Source organism: Cyprinodon variegatus, unplaced genomic scaffold (genome assembly GCF_000732505.1).
Source record: "Cyprinodon variegatus isolate N-32 unplaced genomic scaffold, C_variegatus-1.0 Scaffold308, whole genome shotgun sequence".
NCBI classification, from domain to species: Eukaryota; Metazoa; Chordata; class Actinopteri; order Cyprinodontiformes; family Cyprinodontidae; genus Cyprinodon; species Cyprinodon variegatus.
Window position 1 is genome coordinate 311,394 of NW_015150761.1, and position 14,563 is coordinate 325,956.

A 14,563-nucleotide genomic window follows, 5' to 3' on the forward strand; every position below is an offset into this window, starting at 1 on the left:
ACCTTGAAGGTAACACATGTGAGCAATTAGAGTCAATCTCTGGAAATAAAGCTCCACTCTACAGTTTAAGGATTTTGCTGAGATCTGCATTATTAAGCAAAAGCCATACTTAGAGGAGAGGTTATGAAAGATGAAAAGGACCTGATTGTGCAAGAGCAAAGAGAAAATACAGCTTTAAATATCCAAGATGGCACAGTGAGGACAGTTATGGATAGGAGAAAATAACTGACTGTAGTCATAATATTAAAATAGGATGTTTGTCTAAAATTGATTAATGGGAAAAATGGAGACTGCAGAAAATATTTGTGTATGTTGTTTGTTGTCTCACCAATATCCTGTAATTTCATGTTGACAAAGGCTGCAAGACAAATAATAACCTTCCAATAACCTTACTTTAAATAAAGCAGTTTTATAAACACATGCCAGGGTTTTTATTGATTTTGGGTTTTTTTTACTTTGAGTTCAGTAGTCTTTACAGTTACACCTGCTAAGTTGGGAGTTATATATCAAGACATGTGAAATATTACTACATTCGCAAAACAAGATCATTGTGAAGAAAAACTGAATGTATTTATGACATTTATTTCTTCTTTCTAAATTATTTCAGCATTTTCAAAAAAAAAATGTGATCAAACACATTTTCTTCCTCTTATCTCAAAGTTGATCTAGCTTATCTCAACAAACAAAACAATGTGGTTATTCCAAGTATTTCCTGTTATGTTTTGTGGCTTCGCTGCCATTCTGTGTCAGAGGAGTGTTTTTGCTCTTCGTTCTTGCAGGCCCTTCATGCACTCAGAGAAATATTTGACATCTCAATTACCCAGCCTGCAGCACATCCAAATTCTGTTCTTGTTTTGTTGTTTTCTTTGTTTGTCTTTCTGGAAACAACAGGCCTGAAAATAGCTGAGCAATTTAGCATGCATAAACTAGAAATTATATTTCTTGTTGGTGCCATGCAGTCCATTACGTAAGAGTTTGTAAGCTCACAGAGACATGAAGTGTTTAAGCTGTTATATTAAGAAATAGGTAAATAACTGCACTATTGTTGTATATGTTGTATGTCTATAATTTAGAATGATAAAGTATGCGATTTTGATGAAAATGGCTTCTTATTTGAGTTATAAAAATCGACATCTCCTGATTGGAAAAGTGGTTGAGTCTTCTTTTTATCCTCTTAGGGAAGCAGAAAAAGCTAAGTCCTTTAAAACGAAACCTTAAATCAGCAAACTATGCTTCCCTTACATCCTTGTTTTACTGCTGTAATAGTTCACCCTGTCCAAAATCTGTGCTTTATATCTACAAGTACTGAAGTTAGAGTTGCAGGATATGGCTCTACAGGTGCTTGGTTCCAGGTACTTAGAGATTCACTTCCATAAAGAAAGCCCATATCCTTATCTTCAGGTAATACAGAATACATGTTAGATTAAATAATACTACTTATACTTCAGCGATAGTATCTAGGTGTTACGTTATTGTATGTCTCGTACCATGTCCGTTGGTTGTGCTTTTCTTTTTACATCTCTTTGCAGGTGATGAAGCAGACTGAAAATGTTTTATCGTTATCTCCCTTTTATCTCCTCTTTCTTTTGTCTTTTCTCCTTTTTTTCTGTTTTTCCTTTCCTGTTCTACCTACATTGCAGTGTCCATATAATCTGTAAAACTCCCTGCATAATTATAATAAAGCTATTTATATGCAAAAATCAAGCGGAACACTATGGTGATAGCCGTACTGCTCCACTTGTGAAAGTAAAATCTGTTGGGCCTTTTTTTGGCATCAAGACAATTATTCTTATTGCCAAATTGCCAGACAGGACACTGTTAAAAAAGAAAAAGAAAAAAAAGAGAGAGAGTTGCTGGATATGAGAAGATAATTAAAGCTAAGATAGCAACTGCTTGGATGACCTGCCAATTATGAAAATAACTTAGTTGCATTATCCAGCAGAAGGAGCTGTTATAGAATGTGTTCTTGTAAAGTTCATGAATGATGAGGACAGTTTTTATTTAAACCGTTTTTAAACTAAAATACCATTTTAATTAATCTTACCTTTAGCTGATTAAAAAAAGATTCTAAATCTAATTGATTTATGTAGTAATGACCAACCTCTTAGTTTTTAGCTGCATTGTTTTATCTCATTTTAATTTCTTTTAAAACCTTGTGCTAAATGCATCATACTTGTAAGCATGGGCAGTTCTAGACAAAGGCCAACGGGGGCCAGTGCCCCTGTACATCATGTCCCGGCCCCTGTTATGGCCCCTGTACTGAAGACATAACACTAAAAAGAAATTCTAATGATGATATGCACTGGAACAGACATATTACTGATAGGTCCTTTGGATCTATCAGTAATTAGTAATTCATTTTTTTTCTTTACAAATTCTGTTTTACTAATTGTTTAAAAACAATAAGCTGATAGCTTCAGTGGTATTGAGATAGGATCCCAGTTTTCATCTGCTCAAAACAAATTGCTTAAATTTTTACAGGTGAATTTATTAGTTTTTCTTGAATTCTAATTCAGATTTGATAGAAAATTGTAATTTTAACTTAAATTAAGTCAAAAATATATAAATTATGAACATATATTGACCTCATAAGAAATAGAATTTTAATTAAACCTAAATGTATAGAAATTTCACTTCATGTAGCTATCTTAATATATTTGAATCCCTTGCCCTGTTTTTTTTCATGCTTTTCTTTGCCCCCATGAAAACACTCTGGCCCCCTCCTGGCCCGCTGGTACATTTGGTCTAGACCCGCCACTGCTTGTAAGTACAGACTTTTTTCTGGTGTTCCATTTAGCTATAGAATGATCTATTTCTATTTGTTTATTCCATTTTCCTTTCCCTTGTAGTGCACAACTCTCCTGCTTCTACAAGCTATGCAACAAACTGAGACTGCACTCTTAAAGCTCAAGACTTCAGGTGAGTTTAGAGTATTTGAGAGTCAACAACATTTGTACAAAATTAAAACAGAAATATTAAAGGTATAATGGAGGATGTTCTTTTTATGGGAGGATCTTCAAAATAAGTGGTTCTCCTAATTTTCAATCATTCTGGTGGTATGTTCACGTAAGGCCGTCCTACGTGCTCGCCCCCACTTTCACTTACAAGTCTGACATAGTGGAAAAATTACAAATCTTCTTTTGGAAAGTAAGCTTGTGTGAGCAATGCAAATAGCAACTTTTAAACAGAGCGTGCACAAGGTGAAATGGGCTTGTGCATGCTCTCTTAATAAGCATTCCCTAACAGGAACAGGTACAGGGTTGTGCATGTGTTTTTTGTTTTTGTTTTTTAATGTGGAAAGGGCAGGTCTTACAAAAAATTCACAAACATCCTCCACAATACCTTTAAACATATATACAAACATTTACTCTAAAAGTTAAACTCTTAAAGCCATGAAAGACTCCTTGTAGTCCAACAATGAGATAATCTGTCCACCAATCTTGTAAGGAGCAGTGATCTGCTGCACTGGGAGCGTTATGGAGTTAAGGGCCTTATTTTAATTCCCAGAGTGACACTTTGGGTTTTAAACCCCATCTGCAATGCTCTTTATTGCAGCTATCATTAAGGAAAAAATACACTACTTAGAAAAATTCCTTTGCAAAGTTTGTTTCACTGGAAGGAATTAACTAACTGTGCCTATATAAAAAAAATAATAATAATAAAATAACCTAAGCACAATCCAATCCATCCAGTTGGTGGTACGCTTTTGACCTTAAGGTAACATTTGGAATATTTTACCCTTTTCAGCCCTACTAACTTATTAAACCAATGTATAAAATTCTTTTTAAAGCAGTTTTCTTTGTTTTGCGCACCACCTAGTGGCAAGATTGTGCACTGCTCCTGCCATGTAGCATTACATAACTCAGCCTCTCAATGTACACACCGTTATGTAACATAATACATAATATTTCAAAAGTGTTTTAGCTTGCATGCAATGAATAAAGTGTATTTTAGTTATTTTTTGTGTAACTATAACATTGTTATACACGATAGAAAAAAAAAAATATATATATATATATAAAAATGTAAAATACATAGATATTTTCTAATAGTGCTGCAAAACATGAAATGTAACAAAATGACAAAAGAATCAAAGCCACTGTTATTGATAATTTATTTTTGATTCATTTTACATTTAGAGAACCCACTATCAACCCAATTATTTCAGATAGGTTAAATTCTTCCTACAATAGAAATTTGACTTACAACAAAAAGCGTTCATCTCTTAATCATTCAACTTTTTACATTCTATTTCATTTCATAGTAAACAGGACCACTTCTATTCAATAACCTTCACTCAAATGCTGGCTTTTGTGCAAAAATATTTTTTTTTTTTCCCTTACCGGTATATTTTTCACATGATAACCGGTGATAATTTACAAGCTGTATGGCCACTTTTTTTTAGATATATATTCAACAACAAATGTATAAGATATTGATTTACTGTGCTTATTTACTTTACTACAATATTACAGGCTCATATTTTGTGGAGCAGCTTTAAAAAATAAACAGTAATTTTGGTATATGGAACAAAATTTTTGGACACCGGTGGCGTACAGGATCAGACAACAGCGTCAGATTTCCCTGACTCTAGTCATGGGCAGTAATATTTAATTTGGGGTTTAAATTATATAAGAAACAGCCTTAAATATTTTAAACAAACAAGATGCAAAGTTTAAACTCTTTGCCGATTCTCTCTATCATACAGCTGTCTAATCTGGCTGGTTTGAACTTGTATCCCTTTAACAGACCATTTATTTTTTTGCTACACTTTATTGTTTCAGATGATCAAACAAAACTGAATGTCAAAGATGATGTGAGGATGTTTAAAATGCAGTTTGTATTAAAGGAAAAAGCTATCCCAACCAAAAAGTAAGTGTTCCCCTAAACCTAAGAAGTATTCTTGGCAACATCCATTACCAACAAATGATTGAATCAATGAGATTGGCCCCATTTTTTAATTTTATTTCAGGGTTTAGCAGCTCAAACATCTGATTATGCCACAGCCTCTTAAACTCTAAGCTATTTCATAAGCCCTTTTCAGGGAAGATTATGTATTGATGGCAAGTTCTGAACCATTGTTTAATAACCTCCAAGTATGTTTGAACTTATCATGAAATGTGAGCAGGGTATCATCCCTCCTTCAGGACGTTCCACTAGAGGAGAAATCATGACTTCATTAAATATTGGCCTGATGCAAAAGAATGCAAAAAAAAAAAAAAAAAATGCAAAGCAGACCAAGATAATTACACCACCACCACCGTCCTTAACAGGTGGTTTAGTATCCTTTTGGTAACACTGTACCACATTGTGCAGGAAACTTTAATCTTTCAGCCTACTTCATGTTGTCACACAGGTATTAGTTTCCAAGTCATCAGTCTTCACTATGACTTATCAAAATTATGTCAGTTTTGAAAAATATTTGTAAGGGGGAAACATCAGTTTAGATGGTTTTCCCCTAATAAATGACAATTTGAAAGCCTGGAACTGTATTGAAGGTACTGTGTGAAAATCAAGTTTGAACATTAGAACTGAGAAAAAAATCAAATATTTAATTCTAATACTCAGTATTTTCAGCATGCTTTTCTAATTTAATTATTTTTCACATAAGATTCTATTTTGTAAAAAAACCGAATCATGTAGTTCCCTTTGCAGTTGGGCTCATTTGCTATTACTGCATTTGACAGATTCATTGTGTATGTGGAAGTTTTTTTTTTATCCCATTTTAATTCTGCAAGGTATTTTAATTGCTTAGAATGATGCAAATAAAAGTAAGATTAATTGGGCCGATCATTCATTGCAAACATTTATTACATTTTCTTTAATGATGCAAACAGCAAGTCCCATCAATGTTGGAACAGCTCATTTCTTAGTCTTGAGGGAATGAAAGAGACACAAGGACAGAGACAGATTAAAGTATATTATGCACATATCCATTGTTTCCTTAAAAAAACAAACAAAAAAAAAGAAAACATGACAATCATCTCTAGTTGGTAATTTTGGCATCGTCTCCCCTCTTATAGTCAATGGTCCTTGAAAATAATCAAAAGAACAAGGCATGCATAATAGTTCCTGTTAATGCACATATTCCAAAGGATACCACTTAGAAGTAGAAAATCCATGTACGATGTTTGTGTACATTTCATATATATAATATATGGTCCCTTTGTTAGAGGTGTCCTAGGCCTACCAGTCTCTGCTGTGTTCACTTGGTCACTAAATTCACCCTGTAAAACTGTCTCATTTTCTGCATGACTTCTACTATTGCCTAATTTTTTAACCACTGTCTGTTTATTCCTCCCCGCATGTCTTATGGCAGGTTATAATCAGCCCGTTTATTGCAAAGTTTTAAGTACTTTAAATATCTGTCTTTAGGTCAGCTGACCCTTGTGATATCTACATAATTTTATCAAACGTTGCCAGAGTTGTAGCCAGTTTAATTTCCTATTTAAAACGAGAAAACACCCCCCTCCCCTTTTTAGTAGGATTGCAACCTAATGGTCCTTGTTAAAAAGGTAGCCCACAATTTGGACCCATTCAGAGCTGTTCTGTGGTTCAGAAAGAAGCTTGAAACAAACCTGTGTCAACTTCCACTAAAAGATATGAATCTAATTTATGATACACTAATATACACAGGTGAAACGGCCAAATGTGTGATGGTAAGGGCTGTGGTTGCATCTTCTTTTACCCAAACCATATTGAAAAGAGGGAAAAGAAAGAAAACAAGTCAAAGCAAAAACACTGATTAAATACAATGTGGAATGAACTATCTGTTAAAAAAAAAGTGTACTGCTATGTATTCAACTAAATAGCTGTCTCTCATTTGCTCCAGAGGAGCTGAACAAGGGGGAAGGTGGCTGATTTACCAATAGAATCATACAGAGATTAATTTCATGAGTCTATCATCACACTTGACAAATGGCAGCGAGGAAGAGGAGGGACAGGACAGCGAATGACAGACATGTTATAGAAAAGATTCTACCATTTGAGCGGGAACCCCTTTGCTGTTGGAGAAAAAAGAAAAAGATGAATGTGCGCAAACATGTATGAACGCAGTAAGTGCGGAACCAAATGTTCGACCAATAAAAGTCTATTGGGATCGAGTCGTACTGGTTTCTCTGAAGGCGGAGGCAGACTTGATTAACCGAACATGAGGCCGAGTATGATGGTAACGATGGTAATGATGGGCGTCTTGATTGGCTGGTTTTGGCGCCCCCTAGACGGTAGTGTCGCAGATGGCGGAGAGTTGTGGGACTGGGCCTCTTTAGTCGATGTACTGGGAAAGCCAGCGGAAGCCTTCGCCGTAGCCCTGCCTCTTCAAGACGCTGCACATGAACACCTCCAGTGGTCTTGTGTTCAGCTCCTTCAAAGGGACATTGCCCTAGGAAGAGAAGAAGGGAAAAAAACAAAACAAATCAAACTATTCTTATTATACTCGTTCTAAAATTCTGTTTTATAGTGATGCTTTTTTCCCCCAACAAACATAGTTACTTGTAAATGAAGTAATTTAAATACTTAGGACCTATCCATACGAGGAAACAACTGAATGACCACAGAACAAAATTTTAGAAAAATTCTAAATCCTACAATGCAAAGCTTTAACCTATAAATGATAGAAATACAAAACTCAAAGCACAGTACCAGAAGAAAAATGAAGCTGGCACCCTGCCCATGATGAACTTAAAAATCAGCAAATAGACTGAATGGTTTGTGCAGTTTAAATTATCGTCATGCTATATTTGTTTCAGAGACATTAAAGATTATGGCTACATTCACACTGCAGGACTTTATTCTCAATTCCGATTTTTTTGTGTGGTCGTTCACATTTCCAAACATATGCTACCTGTATTTGATCTCCTGTTTGAACTGCATTCATACAGCGTAAGTATAGTAGAGGACGCGATGACATCACAAGTACCAAGCATGCCCTTTGTTTAAGGAAGTAAACATGGGTGGTAGTGCTAAGGCACATCTCATGATTTTTCATTTCTCTTCCAACTGGATCCAGAACATTAACAACTCAATCGTTTCAAAAAGTTCAAAAACAGCGATTGCTCTCTGCATTACCGTCCGCCATGTTGGTTTTTCTCCCGGCATCTGCGTTGCAAAGCTAATAATTTCATGGTTTTGATGAAAAAGTATGAGCTATGACCTTTAACCAATGAAGACTCCACCATATTGAATATTTATATTTATTTCAAATTTTTGGCTCTTCCAGTAGCAATGATTAAATTGAACGGTTCCTAGTTTTAGCACCTGCTTAAATGTAGTTCAAAACCTACAGAGTCGAGTTCAAAATGAGACATCAGAAGACTGCTGTTCACCAATTCACTAGGGAGCAGAGTTGTAGGTTGCAAATATATGTTAGTCAGGATTGATGTTACACTAACTAAATCCTTCAACCTCTAAATCACTACATGCCTAGCTTATTTTGTGTACAGTGATCATAGCAAGCTAGCATTAGGTAGTTTACTTTTAATTACCCCTTTCAGATTTATATCGCTCAATGGTTCCCCTCTCCTACTGATCCAGTTCTTTATCTTGTCACCTGTAGCCTTCTTTTAAGATGAGTATGAATAAAAATTGTTAACAGTGTAGAATGCCCTCCACTGTTGCTTTAAGTTTGTGTCAAACAGACGATGGTCACACTGCAGTGGTACTGAATTGTAAAGGAAAACCAGCCATACAGAGAGTAATAACTTACTGAAACTAGGCTAACAGAGCTGGTACCTATTTAAAAGGGTCATAGGGATTTCCTATAGTTCAGGTCAGCGATTAAAAAGTAATTTAAGATTTGTTTTAATGTTAAAAACTTAAAAAAAAGCAAAAGCTGGGTACCAATAGATATTCTTGGTTTACTTACCTTGCCTGTCGTCTGTCCATATAATCCAAAATATTCCCTCAGCTTCTCCTCACTCACAGCTTCAGGCCTGTCAATTTTGTTGCCAAGGATTAAGATAGGCACGTTTCCAATGGTCTCATCTGTCATTAATGCCTAGAAAAGACAAGAACAAGTGAGAGGAGCAAGTTTGATTAATGAATATTAAAAATGGAGTTTTGTCAGATTATATTAACCCTGAGTTGTTTTATTGAAATCACACTAAAAATGATTAAGTTCCGTTTTCAAACCCATCAAAACAAGTTGCTAAAATCCCAAATGAATTTCAACAGATTCAAAGAAAGTTCCTGGTTACTTACTTTTCAGGTTACTTTTAAGCTTTATTTCCAACCCTAATGACAAAACAAGGAATTGCTAGTACATACTTACATCAAGTTCTGTTTTTGATTCAGCCAATCTCTGAAGGTCTGCACAATCCACAAGGAAGACGATACCATTGATGGCAGGGAGGTAGTTTTTCCACACTCTCCGGGCTGCACCAACAAAATAAACACTTATTCTAGCTTATCGACTTATCTTCAAACAGCTTCTTTGTTTACCATAAAATGGACAAAATTTAAATTATATAAAAAAGAAAAAGAGATGACAAACCTTGTGCATGTCCTCCAAGGTCAAAGGTGGTGAATGTCATGCCAGCAATCGTCAGCTCCTCTGATGCTGAGAAAAAAAAAAGGAAATATTTATGAGTGAGGTTGTAGCCCAGATTCACCCTGCTGCATTTTACTTTTAATTTATCAACTGCATGGATAATCTTTCCACACATAGCTAAGTGTGCATGGGAGGACGTGCAAGTGTGAGAAGGTGGCAACAACTCACTGGGGTGTAAAGTTGGCACATGCTGTCCCAATCTGTCATCTTTGAGCATGTGCAGTAGCGTTGTTTTGCCAGCATTGTCCAGGCCAAGAAATACTAACTTGCCGGATTTCTTGTACAGTCCTAAAATTAGAACCATTTAGATTATGAAGATATAATACAAAATATCTAAAAGAAAAGAGGTCTGCTAGATTACAAAAGCTAAAGACACACAATGGGTTAAACCTTCATTTAAAAGAAATCAATATTTGTTTAACTTGGATTTGATCTCATAAATACATATAGTATTCTAGCTTGTTAATGTTAAAAGCATAGAAAGAAAAGCTATGCAATGCTACAAATAAAAGGAAAGCTGGACAGAAGCTGAACGTAAAACGCCGAGCTAAGTGTTATAGAGACTCATCTCTGCCAGTTCTTTTGAATTAGCAGCAGCTGATTTCTGAAGGAGCAGATATTTTTAGAGAAACCGTTGACAAAGAGCCTGTCAGCATGCTAATGAGTTTGCTACTTCACAGCTTCCTCTGCTGGCACGAGTAACGCTTCGAAAAGTAAACGCCTCCTGTGCTTCTGTAGTTTACATGAGAAAAGATTTTGACAGTTCTCTAACATGGGAAGATTACTGAAGAAACCACAAGAGATGTGCAAGCTGAGGCCACTCATTACTCAACTTAATCTTGGGTTCAATAAGTACAAATTCTGAGTAAGTACAGTGAAACTGAGCGGATTTAAAAGATTTCTGACTGAGTCAGCTTTGCTAAACGTCACCATTACTCAGTGGCTCTGTGCGACCTGTCAAACTGGGAGAACAGGAACAAAAACTACATGTGGCTTTGACACTGAAACTAGAACAGTGCACTCTGGAGAGAAGACCTATTTGTACGCTTTAAGAGATATTCTGCTGTCAATCTAGAATCTGTTAGAAATTCAAATTAGAAACAAAGGAACAAAACTCTCTGGGCATTTCTAAAGAATCTTTCCCCTGTAGTAACTCTATGAGCTACAAAAACATTTATTTCCCCTTTGTGAGCAATTATATATTTTTATATTCTAGTTTTAACGTCATAAAATGGTAGATTGGGATTTTTAAATCAAACATATTATTCAGGCGACAGTTGGACATACACATGCAGTCTTTTGAGTAACTTCCATTGCAGCATAAATAGATTTCCAGGAACAAACCGACTTGTAAATATTGAAAACACTGAACGCCTGTTACAAAAATATTTTGCAATTTTTAAAGCTCTTCTTCATTTTAGTTACATAAGTATAAAGAAAAACCTGCAATAACGTTAATAATATATAAATATTTAACCACAAAGCAAGTTTGCCTTTCTGCCTCATGATATTCATCATTTCAAATCCCAAACCACTTGTTGAAATAGCTGCATCTCACTACATGTGGAAATGTCAAATATCTTCTAATGACTTTTACCAAATCATCTTGTTATTCCCTAAAGGTTTAACTTTTATAGCAAAACTGAATGCTAACCAGATTATAAGCAAAAAATTATTGAAGGCCACAGGAGTTCTTTGGTGAATTGAGAGTATGGAAACCAAAATCTGGAATATTTTGAGAAGCACCGCCAAAGTATAAGTCCACCATCAAAATCTTTTCTGAATATGTAAGGGTAAATGTTTTTCAAACATTTAGTTTTCTGAAAGTAAACAGATTTTTACACTTTGGTTTATGTTTTATAAACAAAGATATCAGCAGCACTCACCTAAAAACTGTAGTACGCTATTGAAACCGCTATAAATCCAATCAAATAGGAATGACATATCCGGAGCTGTTAAATTCTGAAAGACAAAACAACAACATCCACAAGTTATTTATAAGTTATCCGTAACTTTGAAGTGTAGTGGTACGAATGTGATGAAAATGCAGAGAAGAAAAATTATAAATTCAAAAAGACCACTTCTGAAATACATCTCTTGTCCACATAATTTATTTTTAAATAGTTAACCATTTGTTGAAGTAAAGACATAAACATAAGTGTAGATTGAATTAAACCTGGACAATTTTTCCCCATTGATGAAATAAGCAAGCCAAACATTCTTTTTTGTTACAGTGGAAATAACTGACCTGCAGCAGCAGATAACAGGAGATCAAGCTCCACTTAAAGAAAATGCACTTCATCTGACTATCAGAGTGATTGCAACGACATCAATAAGAACAATGAAAGGGTTTCTACACCTAAAGATTAGCTTTTTGTATCTTTTGAAAATGAGCTTCTCTTTAGAAACTAGAAAACCTGTTTCAGGGGAGTTGATAGACTAACCACAAGCTGGTCAAACAAACTCTTTTAAAACACCCTAAATTAAACAAAGTGTTTCAAGATTTCCAAATTGTATTAAGAAAAGACTTGCTATTATTGTGTAAAATATAAGCTTAAAGTATATGATCAACATGTTTATTGCATCCGTACAAATTCACGAAAACTTTTTTACAAGCATATAATTCCTCACAAAAACAAAACAAAGAAATACTTAATGATAATTTCAAATCGTATCTTCTGTGATTGAAATTAAGGCATTTAGCAAGGTAAGCCAGTGTTGAACTCTTGCCTTAATTACATAGTGATGCAATCACTCCAGGGCTAAAGTATAAGGTAGACAAAGGTCAAGATTAGGCAAATACAAAAAAAAAAAAAAAAAACTCACACACACCCACACACACGATCAGCTGCTGTCAGACAACCGTGCCAGTGGTGTGATGCATCAGTGTTTGAGAATGAAACGGAAAGTGGTCGGAAAGTTTTATCTGAGTTTAAATCAAATGTCATACCAGTCAGTGGACGTTTTATCCATGACTGAATATGCTGTTCAAGTTTTTATTCAAGCTGAAATCCATAACATGCTTTCAGTCCTGAACTATATGTTCTACACAAAAAAGAACAGATACAGCTTATATGAGCCCTGATGACTTAATGACCACTAAAATAAACAGTAAAACTGATGTGATTTATGTGATTAGTTCCAAAAACATCCACTGACTCAAGTTTGTCATTTACTCTCTCCTTTTTAAGTTCACACAGCTTTTGCAAATCAAAAGTAGGATACATGGAAAGTCCAAATAACTTGAAAGACAGAAGATTGAATTTACCTGACCTCTTGAGCCTTGTTACTGCGACTAGTTTCATATGACGGTACTATAAGAGTGTTTCTTCATTAACAGAAAAAGCCTTAGATGAACACATTTAACCCCAGGGCTTAAATTTAGGCCTAAATGTCAGAAGAGCCACACACCAAACAAATATTCAAAACATTTAAACTTACTAGCGTCACTTGTGATGTCGTAATTTGTAATGATCACAAAATTACAATCAGGACTACAAATATAATGAATGAAGAGTTTCCACACTAGACAGCCTTGGCTAGATATATAATAAACTAACCAAGGCATATAAAAACCATTCACATTAAATTAATGCTATACAAACTATAAATACCAGTGTAATATCAACTTATAATATATTTTTAAAGCTGTCAAACACACTTCAACATCTTAATAAAAAAAAAAAACTAGTTAAAAGCGGTGTGCATATGAGCTTGTGTTTGATGTTACAGTTCCAGCATCTTTTACCATGTGTTACAAGTTGGATTACAGCACTAACTTGACATTATTGTTAAATAAACTGCCGAAAGTGTGAGCTTAGCAGAAGAAAACAAAAAACATAAACACGAGCTCAAAGAAATATATTTATAAAATGTGTTTAAGTTGTCAGACTTGAAAAATGTCATAACATTATACTAAGATGGAGCGGCGCTAAACATTACATAATGCAGCGTAATAGACGTTAGGTGTGACGAAAAAAAGCTTAATGTCTTAGATTTTTTTTTCAGATCTATGCCAATAGTGGAGGCTGCGTCTTTGTTTTTTTAGTTTTAACCGACCTAGGAACAAGCTACGTGTCATATTCTGTAGGCGACGTCGCATCGAGCGGCTACGAGCTGCGCTAGCCAATTAGCGGTTAGCTTGACAAATAGTTTTCTCGTGACCTACAAACACGCAAATATAGGCTAAGATAGATGTTTCTCGATCAAATAGGGTTCCATACGGTTATTGGGCACAGTGGGGTATAATTTGTCTTCCTATCAAGGTTAAATAGGTTCAAACGAAGCAAAAGAGCAATGCTAATGTAGCATCATTAGCTACCGGAGTAACAAGCTAAAAAGCCGAACACTAACACCCGTTTTTGTTGTGACATAAATTGATGGAAAACTTACCGTTTGTTTAGATGTTGGTGTATTCGCAGAGTTTCTTCGCTCTAATAATCATGTAAATCAACCTGCCGGCCAGGGGGAACAGGGAAAGTGGCTGCCAGGTCTTCCTCAGCTCCCTTTCGTATTTTGTTACTGAGCCACGACACTGCAATGGCTGTTCTGCTGCTCCCCAGAGCTGCTCTGCCCTGCCGCTTCCTGCCGGTGTCTCACTGTCACTGCTCCGATGGAACACATTAAATAAACCAACACCCCACTCATTGTCAATGCAGATACAGCAAAATTTAATACCACTTGCCAGATAAGTTGTTTTTTTTTTCATTTGTCATTTCATCGCTCTGAATGTACTGGGACATTCTTTCTCTTCAAATGTGTTTTCCCCCTTTAAATCAACATGTTTACGTACAGTCCTTTGGATCACAGCTTTTCTTATTCAGATTTTTTGTGTCATTATTTTATGGTTTTACCTGTGTTAAAGTCAAAGTATAGAGACACTCATTTTTAAATGATTTGGTATGGTGTCTATAAGTGGAAACTAATAGATTTTTTTGAGGGCGGTATTGGTTCTGAATAATCTAACACTGAAGTTGTGAAAAGAATATTGGATATGGTTTTTAATCGTATTAATGT

At 35.2% G+C, this 14,563-nt stretch overlaps 1 protein-coding gene across 1 annotated transcript; it reads right to left on the reverse strand.

Moving 5' to 3' along the window:
• Positions 1-7,124: 7,124 nt before the first annotated feature.
• Positions 7,125-14,136, reverse strand: sar1b (secretion associated, Ras related GTPase 1B). The gene is made up of 7 exons (XM_015384234.1): positions 13,940-14,136; positions 11,434-11,509; positions 9,716-9,835; positions 9,491-9,556; positions 9,269-9,372; positions 8,864-8,995; positions 7,125-7,381 (listed from the first exon to the last, which is right to left on the reverse strand). Exons 2-7 carry the CDS (start codon positions 11,489-11,491, stop codon positions 7,265-7,267), a joined length of 597 nt encoding a protein of 198 aa, XP_015239720.1. The 5' UTR covers positions 11,492-11,509; positions 13,940-14,136; the 3' UTR covers positions 7,125-7,264.
• Between the last annotated feature and the right edge of the window lie 427 nt (positions 14,137-14,563).